This window comes from Microtus pennsylvanicus, chromosome 10 (assembly GCF_037038515.1).
Source record: "Microtus pennsylvanicus isolate mMicPen1 chromosome 10, mMicPen1.hap1, whole genome shotgun sequence".
Classification (NCBI taxonomy): Eukaryota; Metazoa; Chordata; class Mammalia; order Rodentia; family Cricetidae; genus Microtus; species Microtus pennsylvanicus.
Window position 1 is genome coordinate 19,022,731 of NC_134588.1, and position 26,041 is coordinate 19,048,771.

Consider the following 26,041-nt stretch of genomic DNA (forward strand, 5'->3'; position numbering starts at 1 on the left):
CCAGCAGTATTAGATGACTGGCTGGGTTCCAGGACCTCAGCGTTTGTGAATCGAGTCTGACACTTGAAGCTCCATGGGACTTGTGGAGAGCTTTGACAAAATTGCTGAAGAAGCTGGCTGGGACAGCAGATGTAGGCACACATTGCACCCTATTCTAAAGTTAGTTGCAAAAAAAAATCAAACAAAAAGACAAATGCAAAATAAGTCCCTCACCCTCCAAAAAAAAAAAAAGCATGAAAGGGTCTTTCCTTTCAGAACAGCCCAGAGGACTGGTTCATACAAGAGCTGTGCTAGGCGAAGAGACGGCGGGATTCTGGAAACTGGTTAATATATTGAAGAAGGGCTTTCATGTACTCACTATTTATTATTAACATAGACTCTGAGCTTGTAAATTTAGATATTAATTACAGAAGGCAGATGAGTTCCAGACTGGGGAGATGGTTTCATCTGTAAAACACTTGTCTTGCAAGCATAAGGAACTGAGTTTGATTTCTGGAACCCGCATAAAACACAGGGCATTGTGTCATGAAGTTGTAATCCCATCACCGAGGTCATAGAAACTAGAGAATCCTAGACTCGCTGTCTGAAAATAATGTGGGGGAATCTCCTAAGATTAGACACTATCGTTCACACATGTATGTACACACCTGCACACATAGACCCACTCACATGTTGCTTTGTTTTGTTTTGCTTTGCCTCTCTCTCTCTCTCTCTTTCTCTCTCTCTCTCTCTCTCTCTCTCTCTCTCTCTCTCTCTTTCTCTTTTGGTTGTTTTAAATTCTTTGTATATATGTATGTGCATGAATATATATATATATGTATGTATGTATGTATGTATGAGTACTTAATGCATGTATGTATAGCTGTAGATGTATGGATTCAACCATGCCTGTCATCCCTCAGATGCTGCAAGCCTTGATTTTTTGAGACAGGGTCTATAAGTGACCTGAAATTTGCCAGGATTGCTACGGTGGTTAGCCAGAGAGCCACAGATATCCATTAGTTTTTACCTTCTCAGTGCTGGGATTAAAAGCAGTTGCCACTACATATTGCTTTTTTCCCCCTAAAACAGGTTGTTCTGGATATTGAAATCAGATCCTCATATTTGTGAGGCACTTTACCAACTGAGCCATCCTTTGCCATGCATGGGTAAATACCTTCTTCATGTCTGAACTCACACTCATTTTCCTTGTCTCGGCTACTTGAGAAGTGAGAATGTCCATAAACTTAAGCTTCCATCAATCATGATAAAACTGATCTTGTTCCTCCCAGATAAAATATCTACATAAAATTTAATCATATTAACCTAATCTTCAGAAAATAAATACAATTAATTAAAACATTTTAGCTAACCTATGATCTCCCCACTTTAATGCTCACTGTTTCACTGTTCTTTTTTTTAATATCATCAAAGACAACAGGATATAATTTCTATAGGACTGATAACGAAAGTGTTCTCCCTCTACCAACTTCTCCCCTGGGAGAGAGGAACTCTGGTATCTAATACAGCAAACCCATCAATTGTCGTGCTTATGTAGGTGTTATTGTCTGCGTTTTGTCAGTCAACTAGGTCACAATCACATGATCAATGCCAAGAGTTTTGTTTTTAAAGGTGTAAGTATAGGTTGGATAGATGGCACAGTGAGTTATCAGTACCACACTAGGTAGTTCATACCCACCTATAGTCCATCTCCAGGGAATCCGATACTCCCTCTGGCCTCACTGGGTGCTTGCACCCTTGTGTAAATACCCATACACAGACACACACACATGCAAATAAATAAAAAATGAAATAACTCTTTTTTTTAAAAGATAAGTATTATTTAAAAGGAGAGATTATTCAAATAATAATCCCTTCTTAGAACTCTTAAGGTCAGAAATCGGACCTCACAATCTCTGTTAATAGTAACTAGCTTATGCAGATATCATACTGGCCCTGTGTTTCTTCCAAAGTCCAGGTCATTTAATATTTCCTTACCTTAAACACACCCACATGAAGGATTATTATTCTTTAAAAATTGGCTGCAGGGAAGTCAGCAGATAGCAGTGCATTGTTATGGTACCTGCTTAATTTTGCATCCCCTGTATAACTGCTGGGTGTGCATGACCTCTCTGAAATGCCCGTTCCCTGTTACACAGAGCGACTCATTCTGAGGTTTATATAACAATTCTGGGTTTATTAGTCATACAACTCCAAACTAGCAATTTTCCATCGTGATGCATTTGCCCGGGTTTTGTCTTAACTCAAAATTGCCCTGTGTGACCCATAAGCAACTCGAAAGTGACATTTCCGAGTCCAGGCATCTAATCCTAGATTGTATTTACCTATTTCTGAATATTTGCACCATCTGTGATTCCATATTGGTTTTTTTGGCTTCACTGTTACAGCCCAAGGACTGTAGTTCTGGGAAGGAATGAAGCAACACTTCGAATACAGAATGTATGATAATCAGGAGATGGAATTTATCCATGAGATGAGGAGAGGAAATAACACTCAGGAGAGTTGATGCATATGCAGTTTGCCACCTTCAATGCCCAAATCTGTTGACTTCTTGGCACTGATAAGGAATATATAAACAAAGGCTATATATTCCCTTAACCAACTCCCAATGTATGTTTGCTCTGGAGCTCGTAATCTTCATATCAACAAGATAGGAGCTCAGGATTAAAGGTGACCTTCACTTTCTGAGTTAATCAAATAAATGGTGAGAGGTTCTTTAAAACGAGGTCCCCATGTATGGAACCTAAGCATTTAGTGTAATTTGATTTTTCATTACCCTGCAGAGATCCAGTCAAGCAGAACAACACATTAAGAATCAAATGATAAATACTGCATCTGTCAGTCCTTCCCAGGTGAAAAGCCCCTCTATGGTCTACTCTCCCAACAATTCTATGGGGACAACACCATTTCACTTCCAGAGACAATATAAATTCAGGGAGAGGCTGAGTAAAATAAACTCAATCTAGAAAGTCAAGGTTCTGGGGTTCAGTGTGAACTTAAATGAATAGGCATCCCCAGTTGTTTCCACCAAAAGAAATTATGCATGTTTCAGAAATTCTTTATATAGATTGATTTACTCAGCATATAAACATTTCTCATTCCTGGTATTAGATCTTGGTTCCCTGACAACTTTATTTAAAAATAAAAATAATCACAGTTTCTGCAATGAAATCACACCCACTAAGAATCCCAGCTACTCAGGGTTGTATTGCGTGTACATGTACATCTATTTTTGTGTGTGTACATGTGTGTCTGGTTCTGATGCTCGTGAGTGTGTGTGTGTGTGTGTGTGTGTGTGTGTGTGTGTGTGTGTGTGTGTGTGTTTGTACATCTGCTCATGTTTGTGCCCCATAAATGGCTTAGGAAAACCCTGAAACATACCAGTATTCAGAGTTCTGAAGAATTGCAGTTCTAAAGGCAAGTATCTAACATGATTGCCATGCAAGTTTGGGCATCTGAGTTTGGAGTACAAGAACCATGTTTAAACACCCGATGTTGTAGTGCATTTGTAAGCCCTCTGCTCCTACAGTGGATGAAAGGCAGAGACAGAAGCCTAAGAAGAACAATGTGTCAAGTAGCCTGGTGAACACAACATCAACGAATAAGAACTTGTGTCTCAAACATGGTAGGAGGCAAGGACCAGCACTTGAAGATGTCCTCTGACCTCCACACCCACCTGTGGGCCGTGTGTACCTTCACTCTCATATACAAGTATGCACATATTACATACATATAACAATATTTTATGAAGAGGCTCAGTGTGGTGATCTGTGGATTCTGACATAAGACAGGAAGCCTAAGAAAGGTCACTTCTGTGTAAATAGAGGGGGCAACATCATTTCTTGAAATGGTGGGTATCACAGTGGACTTTCATGTCATTAAGGTTGGGAATCAACTTCTTGTCACAATACTATAGATGACACAAATGTGCTCTTCTACAAAGAGTTGTAGCTCATGATCAAAAGACTAAGAACACTGTCTTAGACTTAATCCATTGCAAGGGAATATTCTGGAGATGTGTAGTTATGAGGCGACGGGCTGCGTTCCTGCCGCCTGTTTCACAGGCACGTCTGGCTAGCTTATGTCCCAAAATAATTACACACCAATTGTATTCATTTTGTAAACACTGCCTGGCCTATTAGTTTCAGCCTCTTATTGGCTAATTTTCACATCTTGCTTTAACCCATATTTAGTAATCTGTGTCGCACTACGAGGTGGTGGCTCACCGGGAAGGATCTTAACCTGAGTCCATCTTGGAGAGGAGAGCTATAGCGTCTGCCTCACTGCCTTCTTTCTCCCAGCATTCTGTTCTGTCTACTCCGCCTATCTAAGCTGCTGTCCTATCAAAACCCAAGGCAGTTTCTTTATTAACCAATGAAAGTAACACATAGACAAATGACCCTCCTCCATCAGAGATGCCAACTGAATTTTGCGTATGGACTTGAAACTTTTAGAATACACACACTAAATCATTAAAAGGTCATAATAACAAGTTTCACTATGACATTTCATAAATATAATACCTTTTCCATCTACCTACCTCCCATTATCTCTTTAGCAAACTGCCTGGTCCTCACTTACACATCTATCTCATTATTATTAAAATTTGCTTTCTTTGTTAATAAATGGTATGGTAATGCTGTAAGTGCACCAGGTCCAATCACTGAGCCTGAGAGAAGTCTCATCTCATCAGCCAAGCACACTTTCTGCTCTTTCAGAAGACAAGAATTTGGCTCCCAGCACCCACAGTGGGCAGCTCACAGCCACCTATAACTTCACCTCCAGGAAGACCTGACAACTTCTGATGTCCTCCATGGTGCTGCAGTCACATGCACATAACTATACACACATAGACATAATTAAAGTAAAATGATAAAATAAATCTTCAAAGTACAATTCTTTATCATTTATTTTTATGTAAAAGGTCACACTTATGTTAAGAGCTAAAGAACTTGAAAGTGGCATTCTGACACCATTCAGGTAAACTCTCAGCTCTCACACAAGAAGACATCCAGGACCAAACACAGCTTCTAACTCTATTAACAAATGCATGATTTGAGACAGTCAGCTCACTTCTGGGTCATTACTAATTTAATAAGTAGTTGTTTTAGGCTGAGGTAACAGAAGTGTTCCTCAGACTATGGACATCGCTGCTGATGCTTGGGCTCATTCCAAGGAGGTGCTTGGGGAGGCGTGACTGGCAGCGACATCAAGATTCATTCTTTATGCCAGGAGATCCAGTTTGGCAAAAATAAATTTCAGAAACTTAAGAAAAGAGAAGAAAGTTTACATGAGTTTAGAGACGGCACATATAAAAGAGGAGAAAAAAATCAGAAATACATTGTTCTGAGAATCCTAGAGATGTCCCAACAGGTAAGCACTTGCTTCAAGTACATGAGGACTTAAGTTTGAATTCCAAGCATCTATTTTATTTTTTTACTATCTATCTATCTATCTATCTATCTATCTATCTATCTATCTATCTATCTATCTATCTATCTATTATGTATGCAATATTCTGTCTGCATGTATGCCTGCAGGCAGGAAGAGGGCACCAAACTGCATTACAGATGGTTATGAGCCACCATGTGGTTACTGGGATTTGAACTCAGTACCTTTGGAAGAGCAGGCAATGCTCTTAACCACTGAGCCATCTCTCCAGCCAAGCATCTATTTTAAAAGCTAGGCTTAATTCTACCTACTTCTGTCACCTCAGTGCTAAAGGAGGGAGACAAGGCTGCTAGCCTTACTATAGGTTGAATGAATTCTGTATCAAGGAAATAAGCAGAGTGCTGCATACACACACACACACACACACACACACACACACACACACACACACACCCTCCTATGGTTCATCTACACTAGAGCATGCCTTATAAACATATATGTGCATGCACATACACATACCCCATACACATCCTCCTATGGTTCCCTTACACTAGAACATTTCCCCTTACACAATACATTTTGTACAATAAATATAGTTCTGATATTGTGACACTGTGAGGGATGGGAAGAAACTCCTCACCACCACAGGAAGCACTAAGTCGGGTCCCTGAAATTCAGAGTAACCAAAGTGAATCACTTCCATCCCTACACCGTGTTGGAATCATACATTTTATCGGTTCTCCCAAGATGATCCTTGAGAAGCTGACATTGAGACCAGCAAGACTGCTCAGTTGAAAGGTGCTAGTTGCCACTCCTAACCACCCCCTTGTGGTGGGAAGAGAGAACAACCCACAGGGTATCCTCTGACCACTGCACATGCGCACTGACACATAAATGTCCCGACTCAAATAAACAGACAGGTCCAAAAATCTTAATAGAAGCAGTATGCCCTGCATCGTTCAAATAAATGAATAGTTCTTAATCTCAGTGCTTTGCTTTCACCTCTGGTGGGTTGGGAGTTATCACTTCCTACCCATTGCTAACAGATTTTGAGATTTCTCTGTCTTCATCTCCTTATTTTGTCTTACTTTGTCAAATAACTTTGACTTTTTTTTCACTATCTTTGACATCATTTTTAATTTCTCTCATCTATATTTGCATTTATCTATTCTTCTATGTACATTACTATGCTCTAATGCTATTATTTCTAAATTAATTTTAAGGTCTACTGAATTAATTTGCAGTATTTTTTAAACAATTTTGTTTTTCTGTGGGTAAGACATGACATCTTCACAAAATGTCATTACATAATAAAATATATTTAAACATCTAAGGACAGCCAAAAAGAAGTAGCATACCATAATTCCTTGGATCAAAAAAGAAAAAGAACCCCGTTGTGGAAGCTGGACAAAGGCTAATGAGATGGTTCAGTGGGTAATCATGCTTGCCACTAAGATTGATGACTTTAATTTGGTCCCTGGAATCCATATTGTAGAAGATAGAACAGATTCCTGAAAATTGTCCTCTGACCTCCATGCGTATGTCATTGTGTGTGTTTGTCTGTGTGTGTCTCTGTGTGTGTGTCTGTGTGTGTGTGTTTAGGTGTGAGAGGAGAGGGAAGAGAAGTTCACCAGCTACCACCAAAGCTAAGACTCAGTGAAATTTAATACTTCTGAGGAAGTCAGAGAGTTTTCTTTAACAAGTTTTCTTTAACCTCATAGGTTGGGCACACTGCAACATACAGCTCCACCGAACATGTGACTAGGTGGATTATTAAAAAGCAAAGAAAAGATGACATACAAAGTCAGAGTGTGTAGAGGGGGTCTGGAAGGGTTCTGGGGAAAGGTGAGGCAGAATATGATCAAAATTCATTGTATACATGTATGAAATTTCAAATAATAAAGATATTGTATATTTTATAAGATACTGGCTAATTCATCACATTCTCACTTAACTTTTTGAATGCCCATGCTGCTCCTTTTATAGAACTAAAAAGAAAAGAAGAAGCCTCGTGTTTTCCAATAATGTCCCCAAGAATAACAGACTTGATACAACAATCTTTTCATAAACACCCAGGTCCCTGGAAGTTTAAAGTGTAGGGTAATGTAGCCAAACAAATGATCTATTTCTCAATTGCCGAATGTTTTGTAATTCAGATTTGTTTCTCTCTCTGTTTTCTTTAAGGGGATGGCCACTCATTTGATCATGCTCCAATGAGTATATGGGCAAGACAAATTGGACTTTGTGTTTTGTCTTGTTTTCTTTTGCTTAAGAGGTTAGGGTGCAAAGGTGAGAGGGTGGACAAGGGAGGAATGTGAAATGAATGTGATTGGAGTGCATTATATAAAATTTACAAACAACTAATAAAAATATTAAGTTAAGGAATAAAAGACATACTTTGTGTTAGAAATATAACTTAGCTGGTAGTGGTGGCCTGACATTCATAAATCTTTGAATTCTAATCCCTGTACCATGGAGAACCAGGTATGGTATTAAGTACCTGTAATCCTAGCACTTCTGGTAGAAACAGGAGATCATGAATTCAAGATTATCTTCAGCTACATACCAAACTGGAGAATAACCTGTGCAATTTGAGAACTTGCCTCAGAGGAACAGTATTAAAAAAATTACTTTTTCAGTCCAGTTTGAATGTAGTCTTTCTTACCAATTTCCCACTGTTTAAGTGAGAAAAGGTATTTGGTAAATTTGTAATATTTTTAGTTAAAAAAAGGTATTTAGGAAACACACATACACACAGATATACACACACCAACACAAAGGGATGGACAGATTGCTCAGTGATTAAGGACCCAAATTCCCAGCACCCATATCCATCAGCTCATAGCCCCTATAACTCCAGCTCCAAGGGATCAGACATGTTCTTCCCTCCTCAGGCACTGTACATATATAATTATACCCACATACACATATACATATTAAAGTTAAAGAAAAATGATGTAATTTTTCTAAATGTAAAATCTCAACATGATGTATTTTACAATTATTTCTGCCTTTGAAGAGTGATTAATCAATGGATGAGCCTGAAAGTGTCACTAGGTTCCTCTTGCTGGACCCTAAGGTTCCACTAGAAGACTTTCTTACCTCCCCATGCTCGCAACATTAATGTAGCTTTCACCAGGTTCCCTGCTTCACTGTTTCTAAATAAACCACCAGGGAGCCTGCCATTCTCATTCTCAATTATAACCCAACCTTGTCACACTGCTCTTTTCAAGGCAGACACCACCGAATGAAATAAAAAATCGAATGTTCATTTAGTTCTCAAAAAGGAGATGGGTATGAAGCTAATAAAAACGACTGTTTCCCTCACTTGTCTTCATTTGCTTTCTTGTACCCTCATGCATAGCTATTTGTTCTAACCCAAGAAAATCAATAGGTATGAGAAATTACAATGATATTAAAGTCAGATAGGATGGAGTTTGCCGGGAGAACATTTCCCATTGTAGAGTCAGTTTTTATTATGAACTCAACTAACTTTTCTTTTTATGATTTAAAAAAAAAATTCTATGTGCGTAGGGGTTCCCCAAAGAATTCAGAGTCCTGATGCTAAAGTTATAAGAATTTGTAAGCTGTCTGCTGCTGCTGGGACTGTCAACTCTGCTCCTCTGATGAAACAATCAGCATTCTTCCCTTTGAACTTTTACTTTAGCTTGTTGACTAACTTTGCTGAAACTTCCACATGATATATCACAAGGTCTCAACTAAAAAAACAGTTGTAAAGCCATCATTTCTGTGACCTCAGTTCTGAAAAGGGAATATTTAACCAAGAATACTTCAAAAACATATTTTAATTAAGCCTTTTAGAAAAGCAGTAAGTGTCCATCTAAAAATAATGGAAATAAGTGAAGCTGTCACAAATTTATTTTTCCCAATCCTGTATAATAATGTAGAATTGAATATGGAGTGTATTTCAATACCACACATGTACATATACATCATGTGATATGTATATATTTGATGATAAAGATAAAAACATACATTTACTGAGAATTTTTGTTGACAAAATTGCCAAATTATTCTTTCAAAGAATGTACTGTGAGTTCAGGTCCCAAGCACCCACATTAGAAGCCAGGTATGGCAGTGTATTTCTATAATCTCAGCTATGGGGTGAGATAGAGATTAATGGATCCTTGAGACTCACTGGCCAAACAGTTTAGCTGAGACAGTAAGCTTTGGATACAGGGAGAGACTTTGCATAAAAAAAATGAAGAATGGAAGTGAACATGCCCCAAATGATGAAGAATTCTAGCATCCACATATGCACTTACATGTGCATATAAGAGAGAAAGAGGAGGGAGGGAGGAAAGGGAGGGAAAGGAGGGAAGGAGGAGGGAGGGAAAGGAGGGAGGGGGAGGGAGGAAGGGAAGAAGGGAGGAAGGGAGGAAAGGAGGAAGGCAGGAAGGAAAGGAGGAGAGAGAAAACATAGAGATGGAACTATCTCAAGAGATCTAAAGGTCTAGAAGCCTGGCAATACCAAGGGTAAACATTTCTCTTTCTTGCCTGTTCACAAGCCATAGGGGCACTCTATTCTGCTTTCTCCTCGCTCCTTTCCTTTCAAATCTATACTGTGGTTTTTAGAGGGGCTGTGGATTGCCCCATGAGTAGGAGACGATGGCTTCAACCTGAAATCTGTTTAAACTCTGCTCTCAACGCTTCCTCTTGTCATCTCATCTCCCTGCCTCCAAATAACCAAATCTAAAAAATCCATTTAGTGTTTTGCTTTTCTGTTTGTACAAAAGTGTTCTGTTCTTAACACTTGAATAACATATTACCTGAAGACTTGTTGGAAGTTATTAATATTTTTACTATTCCAGATAAACAATGTCATGGAAAGTATAAGGTCACTTTATTATGTATAAGACATGATAAAAAGTACTTTGAATGATAATTCCTGAGAAGAATAATTCAAAATAAAAAATCACCAGTCTTTCATAAAGGTGGACTATTTGGAGTGGCAATGGATGTTAGGTTTCCTACTGTTTAAAAAGTTCTGAGACTTCAGGACAGCACAACAGGAGATGAATATATGACAGATCTCTGTCTCAATGACCTTCTCTCCTCGAACCGTATTACTTGTCTCTGTTTGAACCTAGGACGGATAATCACTCCTTAGGTATGTGCGGATTATAGTGTCTTAGGTATATAAAAATACCTACCAGGGAGGAGGGAGGTGTATTTAAATGCCTTAGAGAGCATATGATTTCTACTTTAGAAAAAGAAGTGCACTCAGCTGACTTCATGAGCCACCGGGTAAAGTACTTGCATGCCAGCATGAGGACCCCAGTCCAGGTCCCCAGTAACCACATGATGAGTGTGATGTGCTGCATCTGTAGCACAGCTCTGGAGAAGCAGAAGGCAGGTGGACCTCGGGGGCTCCATGGTCAGATAGATTACAGGTAATATCAAGGACTTTGAGGGACTTCAAACAAGATGGGAAAGAAATGGACAGATGTATCTGATTTTGACCTCTGGCTTCCACATACACATACTCAGGTGAAATTACTCTCAACATGGACGTCTACATATATCTAGACAACACCTATCTAACATCTCAAATGCACACACACATATACATACATACACAGACACACACACACACACACACACACACACACACACACCATACAAACACATTGATGATTGCCAAAAACTATGGAAATCTGGCCAATGAAAATGTGAAAGCGAGGCTAGACAAACTGCTCAATAGTTAACATTTGCCATTTCTGCAAAGGAATTAAGTTTAGCTCCCAGCATTCATGGCCTTGCACAGTCGCTTGTAACTCTAGCTTCAGAGCATCTGACCCCCTCTTCTGATCTCTGAAGATACTGCATTCACATGTACATATCCACACACAGATGAACACACACACACACTTTAAAATAATAAAATGAATCTTTAAACTAATTTGAAACATTACTGTGCTGTGGATAAAAATATAGTACACAGACTTGATTAACACCTTTAAAATGTCATTCAGCAAGAAGGAAAGAACAAGGGAGTAATATCTTTAGAAGAATATAAGTATATGATGTGTTGTATATATGTGTTGCGCTGGAAGAATTCGGGGGAGAAATGTTTCTGATTATGCTTGCTAACCCTCCTGACACCAGTGATACCAGAGACATCCCCTGGGATATTGCAGACTTCCATACTATAACCTCTCAAAGGAGACTGAAATCTCACCCCAAGGAATGTTTCTTTTAAAATAGTTCACTATACATTTTCCTTGTGTGTGTGTGTGTGTGTGTGTGTGTATGCCTCTTGAGAATTACACACATATGTATAACACATTTTGATGATATTAGCAAACTTTTTTCTTCCTCCAACAAGCATGCCTCCTCCCTTCTTGTCATCTTTATAAATGACCCACTGAGTCCACTCAGGGTTATCTATAACTGCATGTGTATGAGGCTATTTATTGGATCTTGGACAACAGACCAGTGACTACACCACTGAAGAAAAATGACTCAGTCCTCTGGCACCTGATGGCTTCTTGGGGACAGAGAGTCACTTTTCTTTAGAAGGGCACCATTGATAGTTTGCCATGCCAATGACCCTGCAGATGATCCAAAGGCTATGTATAAAGAAGGGGTTCTAATAGGAATTAATGGATTCAGGAAATAAATGAGTTCTAAAAATTACAAAGTGAAGACATGGATTTGGGAGGAATGTAGTATGGAGGTCTCTGATCAGAGTTGAAAGAGGGGAAGTGAAGGGTGGATATGATCAAATACATTGTGTGAATATATGAAAATTTCAAAGAATAAGTAGAAAGGAAAGTGGACCCCCTTCTCCTTAGCAGCAGTTAATGGCCAACAGTTCTTCAGTGAAGGATGGGTAGAACCTCGTGCGCTCCCCCCCCCCAACCCAGTGTAATATTGATGGTGCTCAATATTGTGCAGTTCCTTTGAAGACAGAAGTTTCAAGTGCCGGAGTACATAGCTGTGTCCCTAGGATATAGTTCTATAAATCACATCACTTCCTCAAACATCTTTTTCTCAGACTGATTATCTAACTAAGTGAACTGCATTGGAAACTCTATGCAGCGTATTTGATACCTAATTAAACTGTTAGGGAATTAACCTGTATTTATTTTCAGCTTGGTCTATTACGGGATGGTGTGGCCAAATAAGTTTTGATTGACTGGATTCTGAGATGCAACAGAAATACTTTGAAACCTGAATGCCTTGAAGTCATATGATACTTATACACACAGACTTATTGAATCTTAAAAATGTCCACTGAGAGTTTATGAAATATAACATGTCTGTTAGAGGTGACTTATGATACTCTTTTTATTATTTAGATTTTGATTGGGCTCTTATTCCCAGTTCACACATTAATGAGAGTATTGACTATGAGGCATGCATTCTTTAAAAGTCACTCTTCTTTTCCATGTTATTTCATTTAATCAATGAGGGAAGCATGCAGAGTTCCATCAGTCTCCTTCATTCACAGGAGAAATGAAGATACAAATCATCCTGTCTGTCCTGAGCTGCGTTTGTGTTGTTGTGATAAGACAGAATGACAGAAAACAACTGCAGGAAAAGGTTTATTTTGCCTCATAATTGTAGGTTAGAATGCATCACTGCGGGGAAGTGAAGGAAACAGGAGTTTGAAGCAGGTAGGCACATCACATCATCCAGAGTGAAGAGCAGAGAGAATGAATGCATGCTGGCCTAGTATCAGCTGGCTTTCTCTACTCATATACAGTCGGAGCCTAAGACCAGGGGTTGACACCTCCCAATTTCAGGTGGGTCTTCCTACATCAGTGAGGGACAGCAAAGCAATTGCTGCAGATACTCTCATAGGCCAAACAAGTCTGGGAAATCCTTCATTAAGACTCTCTTCCCTGGTGAATCTAGCCTGAAATTTACTTGAAAATTCAAGTTGAAAATTACTTGTAGATCCATACATATCTTTGAACTTAGATTTCTAGCAAATACTCAGAGACAAAAATTAGTAAATATTTATGGTTGGTGGGGCAAAATTCTCAGTTATAGTCATGATAATTAGTATCTATATGCAGCATGATACATGCTAAATACATGAAATAATCTTTTGCATACTAAGGCTTAAAATGTTTTGCAACAATAACTAACTCAAGATAGTGAATTTTAGAAATGGCTTCATTTCCCCCCCTCAGTTTGGAAGATATTTAGCTTAAATATTTTTTCAGTGAAATAAGCATAAGATAATTTAGCATTAATATTTAACAACACAATTTCCTTTAATGTGTTTTTATATAATTTAATTTTTTAAATGTGTCATTTTTCTCATCCCTTGAAATAAATAAATAGATATAAAAACATAATTCTCAGCAAGATATTTTTATGGTATATTCTTACAGTAGATAAAATGGATTGTGTATAAAATATTTATGTTGTAAATTTTATTAGTTTAGGGTTGTATGTTTAAGTGAATAACATAAGAAGTTAAGAGAGAGTATAATGCCAGGTATGTTGGTCACAACTGTTACCTCAGCCCTGAGGAGGGAAGATCATGAAGTAGGGGTCTTTCTTGATATACGGGGAGTTCAAGCTAACCCCGGGACACATAGCAAGATCTTATTTCAGAAGTCCCAAAAGTAGGGGGCTAAGGCGATGCTAAAGCAGTCAGTAAACTACTTGATGTCCAAGAGCGAGAACCCTAGTTGGGATCCTCAGCCTACACATGAGACCCAGGAGCAGAAACTCTGGGAAAGAGAGGACAGGTAAATGTGTTGGGCTAGGTGTTCAGCTAATCTAGCTAACCAGTTTCAGTTTCAGGGTCAGTGAGATGTTCTGTCTTCAAATCCTAAGGTGGAGAACAATAGAGGAAGATGCTGAACATTGGCACCTTACATACATAAAGGCACAAAGACACACACACACACACACACACACACACACACACCAAAGGAAAAAAGGCAAAGGATAGAAACTTTATATCTATTCCAAATCATAGCAGGATCCTTATTCAACCATAATAATATTTTCTAACCAAATCATATGGAACTATCACTATAAATTACAAGGTATGTTTCACATTGGCTAGAAGAAAAGCAACGTGTTCCCTATATTGTTTGTTTGTATGGGGGGCGGTCATATGGGCTTGTTGTTGTGTTGTGTTTGCTTTTCAAGCTCTTACTCTGCACCCAAGGCTGGCCTGAATTTCTGATTGTCCTGTTTGGCCCCCAGCACTGTTTACAGACATGCTTTCAAATAAGCTTTTCAGAATTATTTCCAAAGTGTTTCATGACTCTACGCTAAAAGGAATAATTTTTAGCTAAATTTTGACATGTTTATATGTGAGCAGAAGAAACATGGACAATGTTTTTTACAACGTTGTCGTTAGTTTACATGTCAATATTGTTAGCAATGGCTAGACAAAGCTGCAGTAAAAACAGTGAATGATAACTCCCTATCAAGTTGTTTTCAATTAGGTTACCTTACGGTCCAGAGTAGAATGCCTCTATTTGCCTAATTCTTTTCATACATGACCACCGTCATCATCATAACTTGGCCATGAGTTAGTTATCAGGAGACCTGCAGGTGTCAGTTGTGATAAAATTGGACTTCTACCAAAAGTGCAATTTTAAAAGAAAAATGCATGTCAATTTTTATCATTGGTGTCAAATAGTTGCTTTAAAAAGTAACATTGACTTAGATTTCAGAAAATGAGATTGTTCTTTTTCTTTATTTGGGTCTTCTGTGTACCAACAGTTGTTTTGTTTTTGTATTGTCTTTTGGTGTTGAGAAGATAGTTAGGCATTTAGGTGTATCTGTCCCCATTGGCGTCAGCAGAAGGGTGCCACCTGGTGGAATGAGAACAAATTCAAAACCTTGCCTTGCTCTTCAGAGATGAGAACTCTGTTCACAGACCTTGAGACCAGAAATGAGCGATAAAAACTTTCTAAAAGCTTCTCAATATATTTATGATGGCTTATTCTATTTGTTTCATAGCATCTAGCTTATCTGAGGAATGCCTGGTTAGCTTTAACATCCCCAAAGGCAGCATTTACATATGTCCCTGATGCTTTAAAGAGATCTACATCAATTAACCTTTCTGTGCACATATGTGCAAAGCAAAGCTTGTAATCATCTTGCCTACTTCTCATAAAAACGTGTTGCTGTGGTTGTGTAGTTAAGAGATGGGACTTCTGATTTAAATGAGCTAAGTTTGTCACTTCACCAATTCTGGATACAAATTGGCTTAAATGCCTTAACTTTTTGGAGGGGACATTATATGTCAGCCCTAAAGTGGAAATAGCAACAGATGGGACCTCAGCATGCTGCTTTGAGAGTCTAATAGGAAACTGAGTCTGATAAATATCTCCTGGTCAACCTAAGTGCATCAGAGCACACACAGCAACTGCTTCTGAAGCGCTTGTTCTCAGATCACTGTGAGCTACAATTGGCCACCGCAGATCTTTCAATACATCAATAAAAAGTGAGGATCTGATCACGTGAAGTGGGAATGATGGTGTCTTTCCATGAGGAAGTACTTATTTTTGAACATTCTATAACTGTAGAGTATTATGTAAACAAAAATAGCTACTGTAAACGTTGTCATCAATCTTTAAAAAATAGATGAATCAACAGTTATTTAAAAAGAGACATGATTAAAATGATAAATATATTAGCCATGATTCCAGGTATTAAAAATGTGTTCAGACTCTGATTCTTTCTTGGAATAAGTTCCTCAGGGCTTCTGTGACAGAGGACAGCAGGTAACAAGAGAAAGCAGAAAGGTCAAGCCCTTTAAAGGTTCTGTTAGCAGCCAGATTCCATGACCCCAGCCACTGCCGTTCCCTGGAAAGACTGTTCTTGCCAGTTCTAAATGAACATAGGAGTCAGATGCCACAGGACAAGGCATCTTTGAGGCTCATGAAAATCTCTATCACAGAAAGTCAAAGACCTTTGGACAACATTCAACAATCTAAATCATTCAGAATCAATTCACAGTGAGTGAGTGGCTGGAATGTGCCTCCTCTTTAGCCACTCAGAAGACTTTTGTAAAGGCCCACTTCAAGTTAAATTTACAAATTTTTATTTTGAAGTATCGTAGCAGCCAGCACAATTAATCTAGCATATCTAATATTGTACGGAAGTTGTCTGAAAATTGAAATTCAAGGCATAGTGACTGAAGCTGCTCAATTCTTTGTGGGCTTCAGACTCTAACTTAAGTATTCACAGTGATCGCCCACATTATATGGCCATCATTTCAGATATTAATATTTAGACAAAAGAAATGCTAGCTATAGGGTTTCCCCAGGAGTTTGTGAAAGTCTCCCATGAGGCTCCTGTAACAGTTATCTGACTTTGCATTTACAAAATCAGCCTCCTCTAATGCATGTATAGAATGCATGCTATTGACACTTAGGAACCATGTGCAGCCACAAAATGTCTTAAAAGCAGCCAGTTAGAGCAAGAGATCTGTAGATGGCCACTCTCTGAACATCTGGAACAGCCACTACAAACATACATGCTGAGAAATAAATGGAATCAAGTTTGAAGTTCTTTCCCCACATGAATTTTAACTGTCATATTAATCTAACAAAGGGATTTACCATGCATATATACAATGTGCTTCTGTATATCTGCCTTGCCTCCTGCAACCCACCCCTGCCCTTACAGAAGCAGTCTGCAGCACCTCGAGTTACCAGCTGGTGTCACAGGTTAGTGAGCAAAAATTTCATGTGGGGACCCTCTGGACTAACCATTCTTCTCAGTCGCATCATTCCAGGAGCAGTCAAAAGTCCAAGGTTTGTCGGTGAAATTTAAAAACGTCAGCCTGAAAGGGGAATGTCACATCTGTTCTCCTCTAGTAAAATATTCTTTTAACAAGCCTAATAACCGGTCTCTACATGGTGATGTGTGCTGATGGGGGAGGGTATCAGAGGAGAGGTCTAAGAGGGGAGCATTATGGAGGAATGCTTTAATCTCTGCATTCTTATCTAAGGGCAAAGGTGCTGGACAGTTGAAGGCAAACAACAACAAAAAACCACCTCATAAATCTGCAACATTACTCTGTAAACAGAGAGAGAAAGGACTGTAAACCTCTGAAAAATCTCCACCACCTGTGTGAAACACATGTATGGGAAATGGAAAGGGGAGAGAAAGATAGAAAAGAAGCCATAAGCCAGGAGAGATGACCAGGACTAGAATATTAGTGACAACATCCCTGGTATCCCTTCCTGTGCCTCAGCATCCCCTGAGCAATTTGGACAGTTCCTCCAAGGCGGATTCAGAGGACTAAGAGCTGAATAGCTGGAGTCCGGTTGCCTTACTCTGTCCCAGGCCCGGTTACCCCCCACTTCTAACCATGAGCTGTGAGTGTCTCTGAGGTGAATGCCTCTAGCAGCCTTCGACTGAAAATGCACTCTTGGGGCAGAGAGCTCTTGGTGCTCCAGCTCCTGCATATCTGTGCGGAGCTCCTCCAGCTCAATCACATTGTGCTGACCAAGTACCGGCTCTCTTATTCCAGTTGGAATTGATGTAAACGTGACCGTGTCTATACCAAGCTCTTCACAGCTTCCCTCCTCCTCGATGGGGCATCGTCATGCTCCTGACCCCTCCAACTTTAGGAAAAAGCGTGACCCAACTCTCAAATCTCCCCAAAACCAGACACAGAGGAGACAGACATTTCTCCATAACATTAGGCTACAGACACTCTAAAGACCCAAACAACAATAACCAAAAATGGGGTGACAGGTACCGAAGGACGCAAAAGGGACAGGATCAACCAAAACAGGGCCCCTTAGCTCTGCAGATGCGACACATCTAGACCCAACAAATCAGCAAAATCAGTGTCTTTCTTGCCCCCCTCAATGATAAATGCCGTTCTACTCCCCCATGTTCAGTTCTATTGGGCAGACTAGAAACGCCGAGTCCTTCCTCTTCTCCTACCTAGCTTTTCCATCTTGGTCTTCTCAAAAGAAAATAGAAGGGAAACTCTGGTAGCTTAAAGGTCGTTTGCCTACTTCAGTATATCTGCCTAGCGCGCGTCCGAGCCACAGTGAGACAGGGCTGGACCTGTGCAAGAGACTGTCTCCAGGATCGCGCTAGAACCATCCAAAACGCGTTCATGAGAAGTCAAGACTCCTCACGGCTAAGACCAGATCATCTCTCCCTCCCACGACGACTCACCCCCTGGGGATCCCTGGGGGCATCTCCAGCATTTACCTCTCTGCCCCCTTCCCCGCGGCTCTCCACCTTGCGCATCCCGTCGCCCAGCCCCAGAGCGCACTAGGATGCTCTAAGTTCCTGCTGGGTCCATGAATGAGGCGAACAGAGCCTGAGAGTGGGGTGGGAGGTGGGGATATGAGAAGAGGCAAGCGTGGGAGCCGATTGAGGGACAAGGAGGAATGGCTAAGTGGAGCCACCCCTCCTGGGAGGGATAGTCCCTAGAGGCCAACTCTCACCTGGTCAGCCGGCTGAGCCTGGCTTGCCCTGGCCCCTGGAGTGGGTTGCTGCTCCTGCTTCATGGCTGTCATCCCCTGGCCGCCCGCGTCGGAGCTCGCACTTCCTCGCGGGCACTTCGCACTCGGGGACCGTCACTTGGCAAGCGAACGCATGTCACAGACGCCCCGTCGCTCTCGGAATTGTCGGAAGAGAAGAGCGGCAGCAGCGATGGGGTGGGGGAAGGGAGCGCCAGGGAGGGGACTGAGAGCGGCAGCAGAGCCAAGCAGGCTCCCCTCTTTTGCAGGATCCCTCTTTTTGGCTACCGCAGATCCTCGGGCTCCCCACTGTCCCCGCCCCCCACCACCACCCGAAAATGCAGACACCAGACGCGACCAAGTGGCAAGTTAGTGGAGCGGCGGGCGGCTGGCTGCCAGCACCTGATCGCGCCGGAGCGGTGGTTTGCAACGGCGGAGGAGCCAGGCTTTCATTCTACCGCAGTCCGCCACCCGCGCACCCGCACCGCCGCCGGCCCTCGGGGGCTCCCAGCGCGGTGCTCAGTGTGTCAGGTGCAGAAGCAGCAGCAGCAGTAGCAGCAGCAGCAGCAGCAGCCAGGCTCTGCGCTCTAGCATCTCCCGAGCAACTGTAAAGCGCGCGGGAGAGACAGCCCCGCACAAGCTCCACACTCGTGTAGCCCAGGCCGCCGGGCTCTGCGGGCTCCCCCTGTCCTCCACCCGCCCACCCCCCCGGGCGGGCTCCCGATAAAACCCGGAGAAGCGGAGTGTGAGCCTGTGCAAAAACCCTCCGTGGCTCCAGAGCGGCCACTAGGCATGCTCCAGCACTTTGAGAAAGCAGGGGTAGCGGGAGATCCCCGCCTGGAGCCCCACTGGGCGTGTGCAACACCTGTCTGCACTGGAGACATTTGTCCCACATGGTGACCTGCCGCTGTGTTACTGCTGACTAAAAGCAATAGAAAGGCTTTAACCTCCAGCCTGGATTCCCCAGATGGCTGCCTGGGTAACGCAATGGAATCCCTAAAGGTTTGTGAAAAATGACATTAACCACACATGATTCTTCTCTTCACATCTTTTTCCCCCGGATTCATTTTTTAAAAAAATCTCTTCACATTTTAAGCCCTTCCTAGTCATACCAGCCATTCCCATTACAAATACATTTCGCTGAGTCTACCTTGAGCCAAACATAACATGGGGAGGGGGGCGGGGGGAGCAACAAGGAAGACATTAAGGTGGCAGTCCTCTCCATTTGCCCTCCGCCTCTGCGCAGGAGCTTAAGCTACTGCGTGAAGACTGGGACCCGGAGCAGCGATACAAATCAGAAACTCAGCCTAGTTTGGAAGTGGAGCACTTTAGGCTATAATTATCAAAGGTCACTAATTTCACCCACGTGCACCTGCAGGTGGCTCTGTCCGAGGTGCTCAGAGGCATATGCTTTTGGTAAATGGAACACAAGCAGTGCCCTAGTATTTCTGGGTCCACTGAGGATTGTTCCTCAGTGGGAAGGAGGGAGAGAGGCAAATACGCCGGCGTTGGCTCTCTTTCCACCGAGTGAGTTCTGGGGACTGAACCCTGGTGACCACGGTTTGCAGCGAGCATCGTTCAGCAGAAGGGTGATGTAGCACAGCTGTGAGGCGGTGTCTTTAACTACGGGCTGACTCCCCTCTGTACCTGTTATTCAGACCATCAAGTCTCCTCTTGTCAGCTGCCGGTCTTGTTACTTGTGTTTCTACAAAAATTATGTTTACCCCCAAGCAGTCATAATAACGAATCAGCTGACGAGAAGCCTTTACTTTTGGAACATCTGTGATCCCCGGCTCCTTGTGAATGTTTTATTTGTTCTGTTCCAGTAGATATAACTTTTTGATGGGAATAATTTTACTTGTTGTAAAAGTATAAAGTATATATAAAGGTGAAATACAAGAAAATCTACCATAAATCTGGCAACCCAGGTATTTTTCCCCTCCTGTATCATTTGAGTGGTTGGGGAGAGAGCATGTATTATTCAGAAAGTGCTCCCATCTTTACATTCCGCTCCTCTCTTCATTACTGGAGTATACGGCTTATCTCAAGCGTTTCCATTTTGGACAATTTGCTCACCGTGAGGGAACTTACTTTATGACAGATTTCTTTCACACAGGCAAGTACACGGCAGGAATAGCGCCTCCTTTTAGGATCACTTATTGGATTGAAGTCCATGGCTAGCCTCGAATCCATTCTCGGTATTCACCATAATTTACTTTGCTTACAAAACAAGACACAAATTGTTACATGCTTCGCTAACTGTGGTGCCTAAGAGAGAATCTTATTTTTAAGAATAGCTTCATTGTGTCTTTTGTGGTCAATTCTTATAGCTTAAACTTTGGAAAGTTAATCATATGTAAATTGATTTCCTCAAGGCAAACATTCTCTCTCTCTCTCTCTCTCTCTCTCTCTCTCTCTCTCTCTCTCTCTCTCTCTCCCTCTCTCTCCCCCTCTCCCTCTCCCTCTCCCTCTCCCTCTCCCTCTCCCTCTCCCTCTCTCTCTCCCCTTTCCCTGAAATTTAAGAGAATAAGACACTTGAATTCCAATGGTAGCTAATCTAGTCCCAACTTAATTTCTTACTGTAAGGAAAGATAAACTGTTAAAAAAAAAAGAAGAAGAAGACTTTGTCATCTAAGAAACCTTTGCCAACCTTGTCAGTGTGGTTTTTGATTACGGTGTCATTAAAGACAAAGCAACAAACACTAATTCATAATCCAATATCCATAAACACATCCAAGACAAACAGCACTTGTGCTTGTACCCAGCTAAGCTTAAGCAGGCAGCTTGTGCTCCTCTTGCATCATTGATGAGCTAAGAGCAAGGGGGAAGGCAGTGGCAGACTACCTCTGCTTTCTTACCTCATAAAAATAAATTTTTCACACTGTACCATTATTCAGATCCCCTCTATCTCTAAAACTTCATGGTTTTATATGTTAATTTTTGTAAATTAGAAAAATATCTTCTGGGTGATAAATTATTTACATATGTTTAAAACAGTGAGGAAAATATAATTAAATTGTGTATGTAGATGTATGTATATATATATATATATCAATTAATTAAATATTAACTAAAAAAGAGATCATGAATTTTGGAGGGAGGTGGACATGAGAGGAACTGGAGGGAGGAAGAAGGGGTCGTGGTGATGTACATTCAGTATTCATGTATGAAATTCTCAAAATATTAAAACGTAAATTAAGAAAAGATGAATTAACTCACAAAAGAGCCCTGCCTATAAATTTCCAGTAGATTCTTATTACACTTAGTTGTATGATAATTACATTGTTTTATTAATATCTTTAGAGCACATAAAAATAAAATTAAAATTTAATTGACAAAGCAGTATTGAAAATAAAAAGCTTTATAATGAGGTTAGGAATGATTAGCAAGTATGTGCTGCACAAGCTTAAGAACCTGAGTTCAGATCCCATGCCCTCAATAGAAAGTCCTGTGTGGAACCCTGTGTCTGTAATCCCAGTGCTGGGGAAGCAGTAGAAGGAGGATTTCTGTGGCTTTCTGGCAGCTGTTCTTGCTGAATCAGCAAGCTCTCAGTGCAGGGAGAAACAGTGTCTCAAATAAGAAGACAGCAAACAACAGGAAAATACAATAGATAGGAATCACTGCCTCCTCACTTATGTCCATGGACTTCCTGCACACCTTACACACAGACAAACACACAGGAACCCATTTGCACACACATACACCAGGGTATACAGAACATAACTAAAGAAAACTATAATGCAAGCTTTCGGAGTACCTCTGGATACTCTTTCTTATTTTGTTTCTTGGAAAAGCTAACTCATGTACTGGACACTTTAACACTTTGAGTAGTAATGAGAGTTTTTGCTGTTGCAGCGGTGGGGAGTCCTGCTCTCACCACTTAGAAACAATGGGTGAGGCCACCCTAACACACTCCTGCTAAGGGTTGCAATAGACAATTGACCCTTCAAAGAAAACTTTGCAAAGCTGCCTTCCCCATATACTTACTGGGGATCCTAGAGACACCCCACAGCCTTCCCAGGTACAGAAATGCAGACATCTATATTTTGTACCTGAAGCTGTCACCCAGTGCCGCGGGGGTGAGATTCATACCCTGTATCGCCTTTTCCCTTAGAATATGAAGTTGAATCACTGAGGACAGGCCATGAAAGTAGATAATGAATGAACTGGCTCAAGATATCATTAAAATATTTCAGCATCAGTAGCAAAGATAGATTGTTCCAGAAATAGGCAAGTCTTATCTGTTCTCATCTTCCATTTCAAAGTAAAGGCACAGGGACAAAGAAGCAAAATTTACTCTCTACCAACAACCAAGTAATAAATAAGGGCCAGTTAAACTCTGATATGTCAGAGAAAGACAAAAATGCCTCGAGATTTTACAGAGCAGAGTAGAGACACACTCTTCAAATTCAGATAAGCTAGATAAAAACAAATGTGACCCTGAAAAGCGGCTCCTTGCATAACAGCTCCCTCTCTTGTCTCTCTTTTTTTCCTGAAGTAAATCTGCTTTGTCACAAACAACCTACCTTCACAGGGTTTTCCCCAGCAAGGGCTGGTCCCCCATTGAGTGTCTGTAAGAGCAGAGCTTCAGGGAGACAGGACTCAGGAGCTAAGCTTCAGAGATCCGGCTGGAAATGGGTCCAATTAGCTCATTGAACATGAAGACACAACTTTAGTTCATTCTGCTTGGTATCATTTGGTTTCGATTTATAAATTACCTCTCCTCACCTCTACCAGCTTCTCAAGTTCCCCCACAGTGCCAGAGAGCCTCTCCTGTCCTTGGGCAAAAAACCTGAACAGTGAGCAACATTCATAAATGAGCTGTGTATTTCAGAAACTTTAGCAAGTAAACTATAATAGATGTTTGTTTTAAAAAAAAGGAAAAAAAGGATGAAGAGAGGAAAAAAGAGACATTGCCTATTTAGGTGATATCTATGCTGACAACACAGCCTGTTCGGGGCTTCTTTTGCTGCTAACTAAACTTTCTGTCGCTCCCTGCCTGCAACAGGAAGACTCTCCTGTTATAAAAATTCATAGCCCAATTATGATCTCTGGTGGAAGGAGACAGAGTTGCAATATCCTCAGAGTCATTCCTGTTGCTCACCAGAGACCTGGGGATATTGACAAACAGCTCATTCATACTGAGTTGCAGTCTGAGAGAGCCTCTCTGCTTGTTCTATTTACACACCTCACGTCTTCCTCTCACTTCAGTCTTCGGTGACATATAGAAGGCCATTGAGGCAATAAAACAATGCAGGTGATTATTCCTAGGGGTGATTTTTCTATGTGGAGCCGAGCTGTGACAATGAAATGACTTGTAAATGTAAGATGTCATCTCAGTTCTATTGTTTTACCCATTACAAGCTCAGCATGACCTTGTGATCATCTTACTACTTCATGTGTGTGTGACATATGTATGCATAGATATAAGCATGTTCATAAATATATGGGTGGACATATTGGTGCAGGTAGGTACAAGTAAAATCGTATGTGCATAAATGTGGAGGCAAAACATTGATGCTGAGTGTCTTCCATAATTCCTCTTCCCTTGATATACGAAGGTAAGGTCTCTTGGGAGCTTGTCTGGGGATCTCCTGCCTACTGAGTTCTAGGATAGGATTGTAGGCAGACTGCTACATCATGGTTTTTAACTTCATGCTGGGGATGCAAGCACTGGTCATCAAGGGCTTTACCTGCTGAGACATCTCCACAATCATATTTCACTTTTTAAAGAACAGACATATACATTCACACCTGCACATGCACAGTGTTGTGTGTGTCAGCGCAAGGAGTGGTGTGTCTAGCAATTCACGCACACTTGTGTGGCGGTCAGAGGAAAACCTGTGAGACTGGTTCTATCTTCCACCACGTGTGGCCTGAGGATCAAACTTCGGTCATTAGGTTTAGATGTAAGTGCCTTCATTCACTGAGTTATCTCGTTGGCACCATTCCAAGAATATCTCAATGAATTGGTTACTGGCACAAGAAACAAAAGACCTTTCATCCCTTTTTGATGATATTAGCAGTAATTTTATTTTTCATCTTCATGTTTGTTTGGAGACAAGGTTTCTGTCTACAAATGGCAGGAAAGCTGTCAGACACGAGAGAGTGTTAAATAACACTAGAAAACATTTGTCCTTTCCAGATAACAAGCCTTCCTTTGATGGATTCATTTTTCTTTTGAGCCTGCTATTTCTCATTTCCCTAAACAGGACTAGATTTTCCAATAATTCAAATATATCTTCTGTTTATCTCTGGGAACTAACTGTATATGTGCTTTCTCTTACAGTCAGACATTAGGGTAGGCTCCTTGCCTTCTGTCTTTATATAATTCATAGGACAACAAGAACCTATTTCCTACTCAGGATGGTTTATGTTAATTGTCAGCTTGACAGAATCTAGAATCATCTTAGTGATGGCTCTCTAGATATACCTGTGGGGGATTATCTTGATTATGTTAATCAATATGAAATCAAGGTGGAAAGACCCACATTAGTTGTGGGTGGCATCTTCCCCTTATCTGGCATCCTAAACTGAACAAAAAGAGGCAAGGATGCTGAGCAGCTGTGTTTATCTTTCTCTGTTGCCTTACTTGAATTCAGTGTCAACACTTGCTTCAAGCCCCTGGCAACATGGACTTCCATGCCGTGGCAAACTATACCTGGAACATTCTAAGACAGATCCTTTCTTCCTTATGTTACTTTAGTCAGAGCATTTTAGCATAGCACTAAGAAAAGAAACTAAGAGACCACTTAGGAAAATCCAGAGGTTGAGAGAACTCTATGTATGATCGTGACTACATATTGGCAAATAGAGAGGACTTTTTATTTTCTGGTACACTTGTTATGCTTAGTTTATTACTAAAGATTTACTACTGGACTCTAATAATCAGAAGAATTTTCTTTCAGAAGCCAAGAAACAGCCTCAGATTTGCATGTGAAGGCCCCTAAGAACCTGCTTAGCGGGGCCCTTATACTTCCCACTAGCTAAGTTTTTAAGGCTGGTGATCCAACAGAAGCTGGAGGCTAAGGTTTTGGGGCAAGTTATTTACCAGACAAAGCTATTTGTTTAGTCTAAGCAAATTGTAACATCAAAACATCCTGGGAACCAGACTGTATTGTAATCAAGCTTGTTAAAATACATGTCTCATTGCTGTCATGCTTACGTTTATTTAATCTATGAATCTCTATTAGTTTCTTGATGGTGATATA

General features: G+C 40.9%; 1 protein-coding gene across 3 annotated transcripts in view; it reads right to left on the minus strand.

The window, feature by feature from the left end:
* Nucleotides 1–26,041, minus strand: part of Dpp10 (dipeptidyl peptidase like 10) — a 1,483,954-nt gene that overhangs the window by 686,767 nt on the left and 771,146 nt on the right. Inside the window, exon 1 of one of the 3 annotated variants that reach the window (XM_075987760.1) lies at nucleotides 18,816–19,540. The exons of 1 other annotated variant lie outside the window; for it this stretch is intronic. In XM_075987760.1, coding sequence (XP_075843875.1) covers nucleotides 18,816–18,887 — 72 coding nt within the window. In that variant the 5' untranslated portion in view covers nucleotides 18,888–19,540. One more of the 3 variants, XM_075987762.1, reaches the window with a different exon arrangement.